This window comes from Eptesicus fuscus, chromosome 16, assembly GCF_027574615.1.
Source record: "Eptesicus fuscus isolate TK198812 chromosome 16, DD_ASM_mEF_20220401, whole genome shotgun sequence".
NCBI lineage: Eukaryota > Metazoa > Chordata > Mammalia > Chiroptera > Vespertilionidae > Eptesicus > Eptesicus fuscus.
This window is the reverse complement of record NC_072488.1, coordinates 24,319,285-24,338,118: the sequence shown is the minus strand read 5'-3', so window position 1 is coordinate 24,338,118 and position 18,834 is coordinate 24,319,285. Positions and strand designations below refer to the sequence as shown.

Sequence of the window (18,834 nt, the reverse complement as noted above, 5' to 3'; positions counted from 1 at the left end):
GCTTTTGTCCTGCATGTTCTGGATTCCTAATTCAATTGCAAGCTTCTTGAAGGCAAGGCCATGTGTTCTTATGAATGCCATCTCTCATTTGCCACTTCCTTCCCCACTTCCCAGTCCCCAAACCTAGGACAGGCACCAAGCTGGGCACATTTATTAAAGTGCATTGGTGACTACTGTTCATTTTAACAAATGGTTCTTTTTAACTATCTGATAACCAAAAGGCGTTGGATTAAACAATGTAGAATTTTGAAGGAAAAAGGTAACTATATCAACTAAAGCTTCAGTGGGACTCAGGGATCTGAGAGATGTTATTTAGATAGAAACTACCACCCTGCCCTACATGCTCAGTGGTTGGAGAGTCAGCCCATGCACCAAAGGGTCTCAGGTTTGATTCCCGGTCAAGGGCCCATACCCAGGTTGCAGGTTCAATTTCCAGCCCCGGTCATGGCCCATGTGGGAAGCAAGCAATCAATATGTCTCTCTCACACTGATGTTTCTCTCTTTCTCTCCCCTAACCCCTCCTTTACACTCTCTCTAAAAATCAATGGAAAAAATATCTGCAGGTGAGGATTGAAGAAAAAAGTAATTGCTCACTGGCTGAGGTAGAGTTTCAAGAAGTCCTCCCCCTCTACTTTAATCCTGAAGGCAGCACTCTAATGCTTGCCATAGACACATGAAAGAAAGATGACTAACCTGCAGAGAGTAGAGGCAGATCTAGTTGCAGACCAATACTTAGTATGGACCCACCTTACAGAGAGCCTCAGGAGCTGACCATTTCTAAACTGGGATCAACAGCATTTTCGTTTCTAAGAGAGTAGAAAAAAGATCTGCTTATTTGTGAATGAGACTCTCTTAGTCACCTTTGGGTTCAACGCTAATAACTTTAGCTTTATATTTCTGTAAAAAGCTTGCTGGAGAAAAGAACTAAAATTCAAAAGTAGCAGGGACGTCTTTGCCATGTTAGCAAACTCACTACTGTGCCACGATTTAGGGCAGGATACTAAATCGTGGCCTGGGGTCTGGACCCAACAGGGCCATATTATCAACCTTGTGACCTTGGGCACATCACTTGACCTCTCAATGTCACCATCTCCCACATGGAGGTCATACTGTCAGGCACTTGATCTATACACATTATCACTTCAGAATGGAGCAAAACTGGTTTGTCATGTCTCTCTGTCTGTGCAACTTGAAAAAGTTCAAAAGAGAGTCGCAAAGATGAGTTAAGATTTCTAAACTACCTCTTCAGAAAGGTTCAGGGATGTGATTGATTCAGCCCAAAGAAGAGAGATTTAATAAGAGCCTTCAAATAGATGAAGGGTTTTTACCCAGGGCCAGTGAGAATGTGGGGCCCACATGTTCTCAGTCTGCACTGAGCAGAGAAGCCCAAGCCCAGGCTCTGACAAGAAGTTTCTGACATTAAGGGCCAAAGGACACAAATAAACTAGAGAATGGACTTCTGGGAAATACTTCATTGGGGGAAGGATGGGAAAGAAAGAGAGGGAAGGAAGGAGAGAGGGAAAGTGAGAGGGAGAGAAAGAGAAAGAGAATGGGGCAATATTATAGCAAGTTCTGAACACTAAAGCAACCTCATAGCTCTTGCCAGATATACTAGTATTAGTCTATAAATTACCTCTTTGGCCTTATCTTGTTTGCCTCAGTGGATGGAGCATCGGCCCACAGACTGAAGGGTCCCAGGTTCGAATCGGTCAAGGCCATGTACCTGGGCTGCAGGCTCGATCCTGGCTACGGTTGGGATGTATGTGGGAGGCAACAATCGATATGTCTCTTTCACATCAATGTTTCTCTCTCTGTCTCGCTCCCTCCCACTCTCTCTAAAAATCAATGGGAAAATATCCTCAGGTGAGGATTAACAATAACAACAAAATTTACCCTCTTTGACACCTTGCTCTGTTCTTGGACCTTTTGGACATGCATGCCCCAGAGTCAGAAACCTCCCCTCAAACGATTTCTCTGAACTGTTTCTCTTTTCTCTGGAGCTGCCTGCTGCTCCTATGGGCATTGGGTTAGCGCTATTGCCACCTCCCTGCCCCCAGGTCTCCAGGGCCTTCAGGCATTTACTGAGCATCTCCTGTATGTGAGGGCACTGTACCCAGGCACTGTTCTCATAGCAATCCTATCATACATAGTACCTATCCTAGGTATTATTATCCCCATTTATGGGTGAGAAATCTGAAGCTCTGAACTCGTAAGCACTAGAGCCAGGACCTAAATCCAGGACTGGTGGACTCTGATGCTTTTCCACTCTATCTGCTACCAGTTCCAGAGAGGGAACTGGGTGCTTCCTGTTGCACGTGGCTGCAGAAAGAAGGGGAGAGGGGTGGATCCTGCCCCCCACCCCCATCTTCTGCTTCCACAATATACAATCACTCCAGAAGTGGACTGAGCGGCATTATTTGTGATGTATGTGCTGCAAAAATCATTCAGATTATTTTGTATCTTCTTCATTTTATTGGTGAAGAAGTTGAGTGATCCAAACATACCAGTAAGGCCTACGTCTTGTTCTTTCTATTGTTGGCTCAGGCTCCGAAGAACTCTCCCAGGTGAGCACTACGCCTGGATGGAAGGCAGGGCAAGAAGAGCCTAGAAAGCCCTGGGTCACACTGATTGCCCCTCCTCTGGGAGCCTGCAAATCAGGGCGCATTGTCCTATTATTATAAAGAATGGAAATAGTGTACAAATTATGTCACAACAAAGGAAGAAATTCTAACTACAGTGCACAGCAGGAAGCAATAGTTTGCTCATTTGAGAATTACATGGCTGCTTATGCTTCTGGCACCTGGGCTCATTATGCTCATTTAAGCCTCTGGTGAGCCTGCAGTGTCATGTTTACCAAGAAGCCACATGGTTGTGACTGGTGATAACAGCAAAATACTAAAAGGCACCTGAGACTGGAGGATCACACACAAGCATTCCAAGAAAGTGTGCTACTTGGGATGGTGTAGAGAAAGTGCCTCACACAGCACGTGTCACCAGACTCCCTTTCTTTCAACCCCTTCTACCTGCTACAGATATTAGCCAGTCCTTAGCCCTGAGCTCTGAGAGATGTCTATTCAAATTACACCAAAGGACCAAACCACATGACGGAGGATAACCTTAACTGTCATCCAGCCTGACCCCTTACATCTGGGGTTAGGTTGCCTGGTTTAGACAGAGCACACACTGGTCAAATCCCATTATGGTGAACTGCACAGGACATGCCAGCAGAGCAATTTTATTAGACAGTTAGAAATCACATTAGTCCAACCCTAGCAGACGTCAACATCCAGGCTTTCTGTAGTGTGTCAGCAAGAGAAAGAGCCCTTTGGCACCTCCTTAAAGAAGGAGGTATAGTCACATCATCTCACCCCCACACCTTTCTCTGAGCTCTTCAGTGTTTGCACGAGTTGTAAAGTTTATTGCAAATTCTACAAATATATATGTTTTTCTTTGGATGGTACTGGAGCATTTGAAGGGATGCTTGATGGCAGAATAATAGAGTGATGAAAACATCAGCTGGGCTTCATTTCAACTCCTTTCTTCCTTTCGTGGAATTCAGAGTTATGTATTTGCACTAAAGAAAGGGACTTAGACAAGAACCTATGAACGTCCACAGACTAGCTGTGACAACCGTTTTCCCACCAGACCCTTCTCATGCAGTCTGGTAACAAATGTGTTGGCCACGCATCCTTCACTCCCCTCCTGGCCCTCCCAACCCTTCCAAAAACAGAACCACCTCTGGACCAGGGGCCCCCAAATCCCAGCAGCAGGACTGGGAGGACAGCCGGGCAGAACACAAACAGAACAGAAGATCCGCGTCCAGGAGGAGACTGCTGCAAGTCCTTCCCACCATCCAGAGAGAACCCCAAACCCACCAACAGCATAAAAAAAGGAGCAGAAACATGCCTCCTGTACTTCAGAGCAACAGGCTAGCACTTCACAGAATCTGGCATGGGTCAGCATTTCTGAACTAAACTCTTTTTTTTGTTTTTTTAGATAAAAGAGATTTTTTTTTCAAAAAATAGACCAAGAATTCAACCCAATGAAAACTGCTTTGTCCATTCACATACAATAAGCTATAGAAGCAAGTAGAAAAAAATCAATTACTTCTCATTTATTGATTGCAAGTTGTTAATCTTTTCAAAGAAAAAAAAATCAAGCCCTCCATTGGTTGCCCAGTATCTTGGCACAGGAAATACATATTTAATTAATTATCTCATTGCATATTGATTATGTAAAGGAAAGAAGTGGATTGAGTTTGCTCATCACATGTTTTGCCAGTGTCTACAATTAGGAGGCCACTGTATACAGGCATATCTAGGAGATGGCGTGGTTTTGGTTCCAAACCACTGTAAAAAAAAAAAAAAAAGTGAGCTGTAATTTTTGTGCTAAAGGAGGATCTTTCCTTCAATTTGTTTTAAAAAAAAAAAAAAAGCAACCTTGGTGGAGCACAATAAAGCAAAGTGCAATAAAACGAGGTAGACCTGTACAGCTGACCCTTGAACAAAGGGGAGTTAGGGACACTGACCACTTGCATAATTTAAGTGGCCCTCAGCATATGCCAATTCCAACCACTGCTTTTGTGAAAAGCAATGCAAGGCTTCACCTTCCTGGGTACTTTGTTTCCTAACATGGGTGGTGGGTACACCGGTACCTGCTTTATCATGCTTTATGCCCCTTTGAACGTCTTGAATATTTCGTGTTAAATGTTGCTAAATCCCCAAATCTTCACCAACAGATTCTATTCTGGGCTGTTCAGAGCTAAAAGTTGAGAAGCAAAGTTGGAAACACCAAAATGTAATTGCAACAAAGAACAGAGGATGTAAGAGACTGATTTTGGAAGGTTGCTTAAAGTTCTAAACCTATGCCAAATAACGGCGATGAAAAGGGAGCCAAACTCTATTGTGAGCCTCCATACACACAACTACTGAATTATTCTGAACACCTGCTGAAACTGGGTGATAACTCAGCCAAGTGAAAGCATCAGGCACCTCTGTCAAGTGCACCACTGGCCCAGCTCCTCTGAATTTGCTCACAGAATCTCTCCTCCCATGTCTGAACCGTTATGAGAACGTCCTCCCTAAAGTAGGGGAGACCGTGTGGGGTTGTGACTTTGTGCTTGTAATCCCCGGTATTCTGGGGAGATGCTGTAAAAGGCCCAAGCCTACCAGCCAGGACCTAAGGGGGCTGTTTCTTTCCCTTTGGGACACAGGCCCGAAACCACATTTGGTCTCAGTGCCACAAGGAACCAGCCTTGGTCTTCCAATCTTTCTGCCATGACATTAAAAACAACTGTTCCACCCCCCTGCCCACAGACAGGAAGAGAAGAAAGATGGTCCCAACAACTAAATTTCAGTCCTAATTCCAGCCCTCCTAGAACCCAAGTTTGCCACCATCACCCCATTCCTGTGTGGCCAAGGTTCTATTGTCTTGTCTTCCCTTTTACCCCGACTGCTCAATCCTCACCAACCTGCAAGCTCTTAATGGTGGTGAGAGGCCACAGACAGGATGGAGAGCAGAGGGTGTAAGAAGAAGAAGAAAAATCCAACTACCCGGAACATCTACACCCTGTGTAATCAGCCAATGGGAGTACAAGCGCCTCCCACCCCTATATTTCTAAGAGCAGGGCTTTCCCCCTCATAAGAAACTGTTGGGGGAAAGAAAAAAAAAAAAGTAACACTTCTATAAAAGCTCTACAGAAATAAGATACTGAAATTTGACACCTAATTTCTTTTATTTCTGAATACCGTTAGACCAACTGGTTTTACTTCCTTCCCACCACACACGCAAAACCCCACGGGAGCCTCCGGGGAGAGGCTGGGCTCCCCAAAGTCTGGCTGGTGCACTAGCGTGCAAAACGCCTGCTTTATTGGCCTCGCTTGGTAAGTCGCAAATCCTCCCTCTGTTCCACCAAAGTTAACAGATGGCTGGTCCCTTTTGGTACAGAGGCATAAGCATCTTCAAAATAACCTCTTCCTTTAAAATGTGCCAATTAATTAAATGTCACTGTAAAATGCCGCAGCCAAGGAGGGAAGGGAGGGCCCAGAAGACTAAGGGTCAACGGAAGAGAACAAGGCTGAGGTCACTCTCTCCTACCTTCACCCGATGACCCCGAGAGATCGATGATCACATACACTCTGCCTTCCGGCTCCAGGTCAATCTGCAATTAAGAAAATGACAGTGTCTCTGTTAGTACATTGTGGGGACAACCCACGAGTTCATGACATTTCCACCCCAAGTTGCTAAAACCTAGAGTCACAGTTCCATTCAATTCCCCAACCTGCAAAGTGTCAAGTGCCAGGTGAACTAGGAACCGGGGAGAATCCCCATTTTATAGACCATCCATGACGCTCTGGGTGCCGTTCCAGGAGGTCTGACGCATACCCAATAGGTAGGTCATTCCAGTGGTTCTCCTCCGGAAGCGATTCTGCTGCACAACGGAAACCTGGCCCAGGGGACAGGTGACACAGGGGACATTTGGGGGACATAAAAATCAGGAGACATTTCTGACTGTGCTGCTACCTGCATCTCCGACGTAGAGGCCAGGGATGCTACCCAACATCCTGGCACACAGGCCAATCCCCACAACAGAGAATGATCCTGTTTAAAATGCCAAGTAGTAGGGTTGAGACACGCTATGTGACCCCATTTTACAGGTAAGAACACTGGGCTCAAAGTTCGAAAGTAAGTGGCAATGCTGTGATTCTGCCAAAACTATGTAAGAAACCCATGTTTCTTACAAACTGCCCACAGGGGAACTAAGAGAAGCACAAGACATGACTCCAGCTCTCAAAAGTGTTTACCATCTCATTGAGGAGTCCAAAACCAGAGAGCAATGCTGAACCGGCTCAACGATGAGGGACAGAGAAGGACTGAGCGTCTGTGAGCCTGAAATCCATGGAGAAGAGCAGTCTGGGAAGACTCTCTGAAGGCTAGAAAGGGAAGGCCCTCAAGGTAGAAGGAACAGCATAAGCAAAAGCCAGGACCACGCACAGTGCCTGTGCCAGACTGAGGGACCCCCATGCTCAGGCTGTGTGTTGGCACATGTGTTCTTGCAAACTCCAGATTCTACCAGGGTGGTAAAGAGGGAGGCAATATTGCTAAAGTCTTACCCTTGACCTTTTCCATGCACCCTCACTTCCTCCCCCCACCTCCAAAGGCAGCTAACTGCTTCAGTACAGAACCAGGCTGATGACATCATACGATGGAAGAGAAGTCAGAGGCGCTGGGCCTCTTAGCAGTTGAGACATCTTTGCAAGATCTGAACTGTCCTTACAGAAACTGTGTCCTCTGTGAGAGAGAGGAGTATCTCTGGAAACCCGGAGTCACCAAGTGCCCCCAGTTGCCTACCCTTTCCCCCACAATCCCATCTATCTATGCAGGTCTCTAATTGGCTCATACATGCCAGGCTAGTCTCCCCAACAAGCTGTGAGTTTCTGGAGGGCTACAACCACCACCCCTCCTTTTCTTTTTCACTGTCTCTGCCAAAGAGCAGGCAAACACCTAGCAAGTGTGACTTAGAAAGGGTTGTTCTGGCGGATACCTCTTCCTCCTTCAAGGTCAAGGTCAAGTATCCCCTCCTCTCTGAAGTCTTTCCATATATTCCCAGTGAGACTTGATCATCTGGCATGTGTATTCCAACAATACACACACACACACATCTTAAACATGGCTCCTATTCAACGGCACTCCATGGTCCATATGTCTATCTCCTCCTGCTGGACAGAGTATGAGAATCATATTTGCATCCCTAGTGCTTAGCTCACTGTCTGTGTATCAGGAGACACCCAATAAATATTTGAGAAGTGGGAAAAGGCTCGAGGCTCAGGACTGTCAGGGCCTATTCTGGGATCATCTGCCCCTCCAAGGCTCCATCCCCTGTAGGAAGGAAGGCAGGTGGTCTGTACCAAAAAGTGACATTCAAATGAGGAGAGAGGGGGAAAGAGGCAGCTAGCTGTACCATGAGCACTGCATATTCCCTGTGAAGTGAAAATCTCAGCTGGAACTGACACCCCTATTCCCATCCCATCCCCCCCACACACACACATACACACCCATCTCACTCCACTCATAATCCAGGCTCCCAGCCATCCATGCTCCCCACTTTATTTCCAGGCTCGGCCTTTCATGGTCGAGAGTGCTCAAGGTTTCTCCCCAAATTCACTCTCATCAACAGGGGTCTTCAGTGCCTCCTAGCTGAGGCCCTTGGTGACATTCTAGGTGCTCTGTCAGGGCAGGGTGTGGCTGGGGGTGCTGGGGGCTCTCAGGTTGGCCCCCAGAAGCCATTCACCTGGGATCTCGTGACTAATATCCAGATGGCAACCAGACAACAAACTAGTGATGCCATGAGATGACTCTCCCCAGCCCTTCTGCCCCAAGAGTCTGTGATTTTAGATTTCTGAGTAAAGAACATGCTCTCCAGCACCCTCACTGCACCTCCACCCTCCCAGGCCCACCCCCTGCCACAAACACATCCCGGCCCCTGCACTGAATTACCAACAGGAAAACCGACAGCAGTCGGCTCAGCTGATCAGAGCCAAACCAGAATCCCATCCCTGCCACATCTCAGGGACCTCCTTGTCCAAAAGCATGGAATTTAAATAATGTATGCCTTTTAGAGATTAGATCATCCCTATTAAACCCCGCCGGCAACATGAAATGCTTTCTCATATCCTCTAAGTCAGAGATTTCCCACGACTGTGGACTCCACTGGCGAAGTACAATGCTATCTGTGAAAAGCAGGGAGGAGACAGCAGAGGAATGAGACGGGCTGCGAGGCTGAGCCGAAGGCAGGCAGCGTGCCTATCTTTGCAAAAGGGGAGTGAGAACTTGTGGCAGGGGGACAGGTCATTGACGATAAGATGTATTAGGATATTAACATTCAAGATAGCAATCAGAAACCATTTTAGCACCCACTGCTGCTTCAGTGCCGATGAACTGCATTTCCAAACAGAGAAATAGAAATTAAGCTATTAAACATGCCAAGAGCAACAGAGAGCTTTGCAGCCTGGGCAGATGGCCGCAGAGCGCTGGCCAAGCCCCAGCCAGCTGAGTGAAGAGGCTCTGAGAACCCATCTAGGGTGGTGCAACTTCAACGCGGGTGACTGCAGGGGTTATCAGGTACAAAAGGTGGTAGAAGGATGGTGCAACTTCATGGCCAAATTACTTTAATCACAGATCCTGCTCACAATTAGGAGGCCCAGATAATGCAGCAACCAAGGTGCCCAATGCTGAGCAGCCCCTGCAGCTGTCAGTGGGCATCGGCACCAGGCAGCTGGCACTACATAAAAGCAGGCCTCCTCCCTCCTCCCAACCCATCCCAGCGTTAGTTATAAGTGCCTTCTTTTGCCCTCCAGGTCCCTCCCAATTCTCTCTGATGCAACCCTATTTATCAAATCTCCTTGAACCTCATGTCTTGACTTGATGAGTCTTCCCAGCTACTATCTCTGTTCCCTTGACTTTGATTCTCTTTCAGGCTCCAGTGCCCTTGGCTATCTCTCCAGCTGGGGCCAGAAGTAGGGCAGCAGAACAGTGGGGCCAGACCATGGTGGATCCCAATTATGCCACCTACCAGCTCAGGCAATTACTTACTCTCCCTGAGCCTCGGCCTCCATCTCTTCTCCGTGACATGGGTTGTTGTGAAAACTCCGTGAGTGAACCTCCTGGCTTTGTGGCCTGAAGCAAGCAACTACCTTCTCTATGCCTCAGAATGCTCCTCCATGAAGTGGAGTTGATACTAGGTCTTGTGTCATTTGGGTGGTCATGATGTTAAGTGAGATAACCTAGGTAAAGTGCCTAGCGTGAGGCCTGGCATGAAATACTCAGTAATTGTTGGTGCTGTGGTTATAAAAAAGCCAGCCTTCAAATTGCCTCTTGGGCCAATGTTCTTTCCACTATATCAAACGGTCCCCCAACAACAACGACAACAGCAAAAAGGCATTTTCTTGCCCAAAGTTAATATTATTACACTAGAGGCCCAGTGCATGAAATTTGTGCACAAGTAGGGTCCCTAGAAGCTGCTGGCTGCCAGCCAGGGCCTTCCTTCGTTCCACGCTGCCCCATGGTGGTCAGCGCACATCAGAGTGAGTGATCAAACTCCCGGTTGGTCGAACTCCCAAGGGGACACTTTGCATATTAGGTTTATATATATATAGGTGTTATTCTAGGACATCTAATAACTTTACAGTATTGTTGTGAATATCCCATAAAGGATAAGGTGAAAGTCTTGTGTCCAGTCCAGGGGAAGCCCAGGGCAGGAAAGGCTATACCCCTGGTCATCAGAGGGCCAGGCGCTGCTCATGGGAAAAGGAGAAGGGGAGGGTGACGTGTATAGAATGAGCACCTACTCTTCCTCAGACTGTGTTCAGTGCTTTATCAGTTCATTTAATCTCCTGTAAGGTTGGCAATATCCGCTGCTTCTCACATGGAAAAAAGGGCTGAGAGAGCTTTTGCTGGATTCACATCCAGGGCTGCCTGGAGCACGCAGGAGGGATGACTTTTTGATAGAGCTTCCGACTCAAGCCCTCTGACAACCCAGTCCCGGGGTTCTCCTTCCTCTAAGCCTCTGCGGGTTCATTCTCCCTCTTAGGTATAATTGACTGGCTTCCCTGCCCGGTAGGTTTAAGGCAGAGCAATGCTTCCCACACCCTGCCCTCCAGCCCTTGGGCGAGGTCTGGGCATAAACACAGCTCCACTCATCTGAGTTAAGAATGAGGCAATGGGGAAAGAGCCCAAACCATCCCTCGATCCATGAAAAAGACATCTCTGAAAATCAAAAGACTCACAGGCACTTTTTAGAGGGTGGTGTCTGACCATTCACAGTCCTGTACACATTGTTTTATGCATTCCTCCCAATTAACCTGTAAGGTCACAGGTATGATTAGCACCACTGTATGTATGAGAACATGGACGATAACTAGCCAATACAACATGACTAGTCATGCACACCACTGCCCAACTCCAGGGGGCACCATTCACCTGAATGAGTCTCCTGGAACTGGGCAGCCTGGAGGTGAGTGGCACCTTCAACTCCTGACTCTCAGTCCAGTGTTCCTGCCACCACACCACACCTGCCCAGAGGGAACCCTGACCAGTGGGCCAGCACCCCACCAACGGTCCAGTACTGCACAGCCAGCTTAAGTGTTACTGCTGCATGTCACTGTGACCCACAGGTATCTGCACACCTGTGTTTGGGGGTGACCAAGTTCAAGGCAAAGGAGATCAGAAATTCATGGCCAACCTTCCTCCAAACCCTTAGGCTCAGCTTTCACTGGAGACCTCTAGACAACAGAACAGTCCACAAAGGTCACACAGGCCCAATTTGAGTTTCATTTTCCTTTCCACCTGTTGTCAGACACCAGGGCCTAGAAAGAACCAAAAAGTAGGGAGTGGGTCAGAAAAAGATGGATCCAGAAAGGATGAGAAGGAGGAGGAGAGATGTGTACTGCCCACGATGCACCAATTAAGTCTTAAATAATAGACTGTTTCTTTTTTATTTGGAGAAGGTTGGGGAGTGAGGAAGGAGGAGGAATAAGGAAGAAGAAAAGAGAAGTCTCAGGAGTTCTTTCCCAAAGCAGAGGACCCGCTGCCCAAGTCCTGCACCCCCTTTATTGCTGGCCATTCTCCGCTGGAGGCACCTCGGGCACTCTATGAGGCAAGCCAGAGAGAGCAGGAGACCTTGCAGCAGGCATCCTTCTAGTTCTGCTTTTGGAAAGCAAAACGTTAAGGCACCATGTGGGCAACTCTGGAGCAGCTGCTGGGTGCAGATTTTGAAGTTAACAGCTAATTAAATTAAAGACTCTTCATTTGAGGAGGAGTTTGCTACCAGCCCTACTGGCAGAGTGCATTAACTCCTTGAAAAGCAGAGGGCACACATGTAAATACATATTTTAAGTCCCTCTCTGGTAACAGGCTTACATAGCACTGACTTTCATAAAATCAGGGAAAGATTGTCTCTTTTTCAAACACCTTCCAGGGCGGTGCAAAAGCAGTATTCCAGCTTTAGTGTACAGCCCTGCAGGGCAGAACACTTTCTGTCCAGTACCCAGGAGGGATTCAACACATATTTATACATGCTGGCTCAATGGGTGGATGGCCTGACTTTAAACTAAATCTTCACAACTGAGTGATGGAGATGATTTACTTAGGAAGCCATCAACCTGTACACAGTGTTCTTAGCAGCTTCATTCATAACAGCCAAATATGGGAGACAACTCAAATGTCCAACCATGGGTAAATGAATATGCGAATCGAGCTATATTCATATGTTGGCATTTTTGCTCAGCAAGAAAGAGTGAACTCCTCACACATGCAACAAAAAACAGATACCATTTATATGATGTTCAAGAATAGGCGAAACGTATGGTGACAGAAAGCATATCAGTGACCTCTTACAGGTGAAGGCGGAAACAATGCAAAGAGGCACAGAGGATCTTGAATGCTTTTGTCAGTATTATATTTTATATATCCAATAAAAATAAGAAAACAACAACAATAAAGAGGTCTGGAGGAACTTTCGAGAAAGATGGAAGTTTTCTGTAAGTGGACTGGGTGGTGGCTATATGAATGTATAGATTTGACAAACTGCGTCAAGCCATACTCTTAAAAATAGATGCACTTTTTTTGCATGCAAATTCTACCTCAATAAAGTCGTTTTTAAAAAAGGAGGAAATAGCCATCATTTCACATAAGCATTGCCCCACAATTTTCCTTTAAATAACAAATCATTTTCCCACCCTCAGGGCATTTGTCATTTCATATTCCATTTTTTAAAAATAAAAGGATTCATTCAGAGTTTTCCAAGAGTACATCTGTAACACAACAGAATGTACACCTACCCGTGTAGGCACACATTCACACACTCACCCACATGTGCAAAACACACTCACAGGCACAGCCACCTTCTTCTGTCTCCTATGATTCAATTACAATAATAGCAAGAAAAACACATCCAAAGTGTAGGTTTGAGAGCCTGCTGAATTATTTAAATCTGTCTTTGTGTGTGTGGATCTCAATTTCCTCATATGCAAAACAAGACAATTAGAACAAATGCTCTAGAATGGCTTTTAATGACCTTAAGGACCTAAATATCTATGAATAGGATATTTCTGCTTAAATAAATTACGGTGCAGTTGGTAGATCACTATGCAAGCACTAAAAAAGAATGAAAAGATCTAAATGTACTGACTGATATTCTGTGGGATATATTAAGTGTGTGAGGGGGTGGGGTGGAACGGAAGGTGCAATCTCTTATTGTTAATAAAATGGGTGCATATACACACATTCTTTCACACACTTGTTCCACAGAGACTATCTCTAGGAGTCTTAGTCCAAAGGAAAGAGGGGTTGTCTCAGGATTGGGCAACCAGACATTAGGAAAGGGGGCTTATTCTTAACTCTATGCTCTTTCAGACCATTTGATTTTGCATGTCACAGATCCCAGCTCTCCACAGGCCACTAATGGAGTAAACTCAGGTTAGCACCTGCTTCCTCTTTTCAACAGGCTCAGAAATAGACCCAAGGAGCCGGCTCCCTCTGATGACAGAGGTGGCTAAAAACAAATAACTCTATGTGGACGCAAATGCTTTTCTGCCCTGAGAAAACATTCAAAGGTGCCAAACCTAATATTGAGAGTGTGTAATGGTTTGCAAAGCATCACCCATCACCCAGTCACAGTACAGTTTTTCTATCTCCTTTCTGGGAAATGAGAGTGCATGACTGTGTACCCTATCTAAGAGGAGTTGGCGAGTGCAAACCGCAGAAAATGCATCCACTTACCGCGCCCCCCCACCCTCGTGTTGTGAAGTGAAAAATACCCACGACCAATCTGCACTTTGCATTTTGCATTGCAGTGGTCTCTCTCACTGGGTGTATTTGTATGTATGTGTTTTATTCTACATTTCCTATTTTTTAAGCCAATACATAGCTCTGAAGCTAGCCTACTTTTGGTTCAAATCCCACCTCTGCCTGTTACAAGCTGGCCCTGCTTCGATTTCCTCATCTATGCATGAAGAATGTCAGTGGCATCTGCCTCATAGTGTTGGGAGGATTAAATGAGATGGTTTAAGCACTGGGAGCTACGCCTGGCACCCAGCTAGCTTCCTATTCATGTAAGCTGTCTGGTCATTATCATTATTTCCCACCGAGCCTGTGAGCACCTGTAGGGCAGAGCCATGTGCTCTTTTTTGGGGTTCACAGTTCCTGAGCAATGGCTGGTAATCCCTAGAGACTCCAGTGGAACTGAATGGATTCCCGTGGCTCGGAGGAGCTCAGGACTGTGCAACCAGAAACAATTATCTTCAGACCACGAACGGTTCTGCCTCTGTAAGCATACCACCTGGCAGAACACCCCATTAATGGCTGCTCACAAAGGTATGCAGTGCCTGACTCCCTTCAAAATCTAGATGTGGTGTTTTTCATCGCTTGGAGCTCCTCAAGAAGGGAGACTATTTTGTTCTTAATAATAATCATGACTCTAATGAACACCCTTTATGAAGCACTTTGTGTTCTCTGGGTGAGGGAGGCAGTATCCTTATTGTAACCATTTCAGGGATGAGAAAACAGAGGCTTGGGGGTGTAAGTACTTGCCCACATTCCCACAGCTTGAAGAAGAGGAGCCTGGATTAAACCAGGGCTCTCCAATGTCCTGTTAGCTTGGGGCCTGGCATGCTGCCCAGCGAGTGGCATGGGCTCAAGGAGATGGTGTGGAAAGAATACATGGTGAGATGGTCATGGAACTCACGCTGTGTGCACGATGACAGAGTTGACTCCTGGACACAGAACAATGAAAGTAAAGCTCCTAGTAGTCAATAATATTGTAAATCACTATGTAGGGTGCCGGGGGGAGTACTGGAAATACCAGCGGGAACACTTTGTAAAGTATACGATTGCCTAACCACTATGCTGTACGCCTGATACTCATACAATATTTAATGTCAACTGTAATTTAAAAAAAAATTTAAAAATAAGATGTTTAAAAAACTGTTATCTTCTCAGGAGTGTTTGAGATCTTGCTCCCCAGCATATGTCATCAGTTTGGCTCAAATAAACTCTTATTAAAAAAAGAAGAAGAGAGCAGAGCTCCTTTATCCTCCTCTTGGAGCTCATAGTTGAAGGTACACCAAATCCATAGCAAAACAGTTGGGAGGCTCAGATAATGAGCCACAAACACACTGCAGGACATCACACTTTGGGGAATAAAAGCCCTGCTGGAAATATTGCTATATGGTGATTTTTATGTATATCAAGTCCTATTTGCCACTACTTTTCACCATATATGTTTGGAGCTATGTCGTATGAGAAAAAAGAACACTTTTATAAAAACCACAGAAGCATGAAATTTGAGAGTCATAATCAATGTTAAAATCGCTCAGTTCAAATAAGCCAAGAAATAAAATTGAAGGCTTATTTTTTTCTTTTATTTTGCCTATCAAATTAGCCCAAGTTGCTTTTAGGGTATGCATTTCTGTGCTATTTGCTTGTTAAAATACAAGCAAAACTAAGTTTGGTAATATGTTCAGTTTTGAAAAATAAAAGACCGCGGGGGACTTATAACGAGAAGCAACAATCCCCTACCCCATTACTCCCCAGAGGGAGCCATTTTAATCATTTCTATTTAGATTTTCTTGGTGGTCACTGCCATGTTCCTAAATAAAAAGTTTATACCTCAATTTCCTGATTTCTTATTTTAGACATTCTCTCTCGCCTCGCTGATGTGATAGATGAAGTTTTAGTTCACTTGCCACCTCCCTCCACTTTCCCCCTCCACAAAGTAACTCTACATCACACTTCACAGTTCCTTCTCTGTTCTTTTCTACAACTGCAAAAGAGCAATCCAAAATATCAATTTCTTGTTCCACTATGACATCCCTTGACCCTCCATGTTCTAACTAAAGGACATTAGTGCTTCCAACCCTCCCATCCTCTGCCTGCCTCTCCCCCGCCCCTCACCTTCAACACTGACAACATATCGATTTTGTTCTCTCACTGTAGTTCAGTTCCACATTTTGTGTATACATTGGTTCTAAAATCTGAAAACTAATGAATAGTGTTAACTCTTATGACTTAGTAAATGGTATTATACATGCTTTCTTTTCCATGGGCCTAATGTGATAACCCAAGTGCCTCTCAATTGAGAAAATAACTAGTATCAAATTCAAATGGACTTTTTTCCACTCTATCTTCCTCAGGTCTTCACGCTTTCCCAGGGTCCTTTTCTCTCAAGGTTAACCCTTCTGGAGACCCCTGCTGCCCACCTCCCCCTATGCTGGACTGACTGCTCTCTGGCCTGCTGCATAGCTGTAGTGTGGTCACTTCTTTTCACTGCTCTGCTGGTGCTGGAATCCATCATATTCTTTGTTCTGGGTTATTTCCTTGTTTTTGCCAATAAAGTCCATTCTGATTGAAATATTGATTAAAAGTGAGTAGAGTGCCAACTTTCTAAGACCTTGCATGCTGTACTCTCAGACATGATTGATAGTTCAGCTGGATATGGAAATCTAGGTTTAAAAAAGTCAGTATCAGAACATTCTTGTAACATAAATATAGTCAATGGACTCTGATGTCAGCCTGCTTTCTGTTGCTTAGTAGATGACTTTGTTTTGTTTTGACTCGCTTGGAGTTTTAGGACTTTTTTTATCCTCTGTGTTCTGCCATTTCACAATGATACATCTCTGGGTATGTGTTTTTGATTCACTGTGATGAATGAAACTGAACTTATAGGAGATATTCTCCTATTTGTTCTTTGCTATTGGCCTCTTCTCCATTTTCTCTATGAAACTTCTATTAATCAGATGTTGGACCAGTAGAATTGATCCCTATGTCTCTTACTATTTGTTATATATACTAGTATTTCTATTTCCTTTACCTTTTTAGTCCATATTCTGGGAGATTTCCTTTACAACCCTTTCACTGAACTTATAATTCTGATAATATGTTGAGTTTCCAGAAGTGTCTTCATATTTTCTACTATGCATCCTTTCTCATAGCATCATTTTCTTTTTTGTTTTGGTTTATGGATGCAACATATTTCTGTAGATCCCAGCTGATCTACCTTAAGGTTAGAGCAGCGATTTTCAATGGGTGTGCCACAAGAATTTTTTAAACATGCAATACCTGACTACTTAGTCAGAGGCACCAGCCTCTATTGCCTTAGATTGTCAAATAAAAAAATGACAACAGCCGTCCAGTGTGAATGAATCAAAATTATACCTACTTTTTGGTCAGACCAGCAAAAGAAAAAATAATTTTTTTCAGTGTGCTGCACAATTTTAGTAATTAGTTTATGTGTGCCATGATATGAAAAAGAGGTTGAAAATCACTGGGTTAGACAGTGGGAGCCAGCAATTATAGCAGGATATCCCCACACTAGCCTTGCTAGATCCCACCCGCCCCCCCCCCAAACCATTAGACAATTTCTCTTTAAAGAGCCTTCCAAATTTTACACTTGAAGTTAGGGTCTGGCTCTAGGGCCTTAGGCAGTGAGAAGCATACAGTCCCACATACAGGCCTTCAGATAGTCACATGTTTTCAGCTGCGTATCTCACTCCTGATCCTTGAGGTTAGTAACTATAGTCTCAAACCTGCAGCTCCTTTAGGGTCCTGTAGGCGTTGCCACCCTGTCCTCTAGTTTCATCCCCAGAAATGCACTGAAATAGCTTACTAATGGCTTCTTTCTGCTTACTTGGTTGTTACAGAATTTTATCCCCCCCGCCCGCCCCCCTCCACACACACACACACACACACACACACACTACACACACACACACCTTTCTTTCCTTTTCTATTACTTAGACTGGGTCTTGATTAGGCAAAAAAACAACAACAAACATTTGCTCCAAGACCACCTTGAATGGAAAATCCAAAAACATGTCATCTTAAATGATATGATTCAGTGCTGGTAAGAACAGGGAGAAATAGGCTCTCTAACACACTGCTAATTAAGTGTAAGCTGGCAAAAATTTATAGAAAGTGGTTTAACATTATACAACAAAAATCTTTTGACCTAGCCATTCTACTTCTGGGAATTCATCCCAAATCACACATGTGCAAAAACAATTTAAATGCAAGGATGATCATTACAGCATTTTCAAAGAGTGTAAACTTAGAAACTAATTATCCAATCAGAGCAAACTATTTAAATACATTGTGGCATATTCAAATCATTAGATATCATACCATCGTGATAAAAAAATCTTATAGCATTATATTACTGACATGGAAAGACATTCAGTGGAGGAAAATTATAAAGAAATATGTAGCTTATAATCCAATTCTGTAAAAATACAATGTAAATGGTCTGGGTAAGTACATACAGAAGAAAAAAAGATTCTCTATGGGGGAGTGGAATAATGTGTGATTTTCTTCGTGCATATTTATCGCTTTCTAAACTTTGTACTTTTTTTCTACTATAATTTGTGACTTTTAAAAAAACAAACAAGTTTGTTGTTGCTTGAACAACATTATGTAGCTCAATGTTCTTGTTCACAGGTAAGAAACGGAGGCACAATAAGCAGTTAGAGGAAGCAATCTATGCAGGCATCGGAGTAATGACCCATAGCTGAAGTCCAGGCTGTGTTAAATGAGCAGGCTAACGCAGCTGGACACACAAGTGAGACATACAGGTGCTGAAGCCCATCCCAACATGTGAAGTAGGAGGGAAGAGACCTTCTGAAGCACATAGCAAAGGGGATCTGAAAACTGTCTGTTCAAGCTCTGAATGTCAGAATAAAAAGGATGCTATGAACTCACATCTACTTTGCAAGGACAGTTTAGGACCATCTACAATCACTACTTAATTAAGGGAGACGGGGCTGTGCCAGACATGCCTTAGACACA

The 18,834-nt window shown here is 44.6% G+C and overlaps 1 protein-coding gene across 1 annotated transcript in view; it reads right to left on the bottom strand.

Moving 5' to 3' along the window:
• Nucleotides 1-5,689: 5,689 nt before the first annotated feature.
• The window catches only part of LOC129151823 (protein kinase C epsilon type-like), a 171,198-nt gene continuing 158,053 nt past the window's right edge, over nt 5,690-18,834 (bottom strand). The window contains exon 3 of the mRNA XM_054727960.1: nt 5,690-6,160. Coding sequence (XP_054583935.1) covers nt 6,083-6,160 — 78 coding nt within the window. The 3' untranslated portion in view covers nt 5,690-6,082. The remainder of the gene's footprint in view (nt 6,161-18,834) is intronic.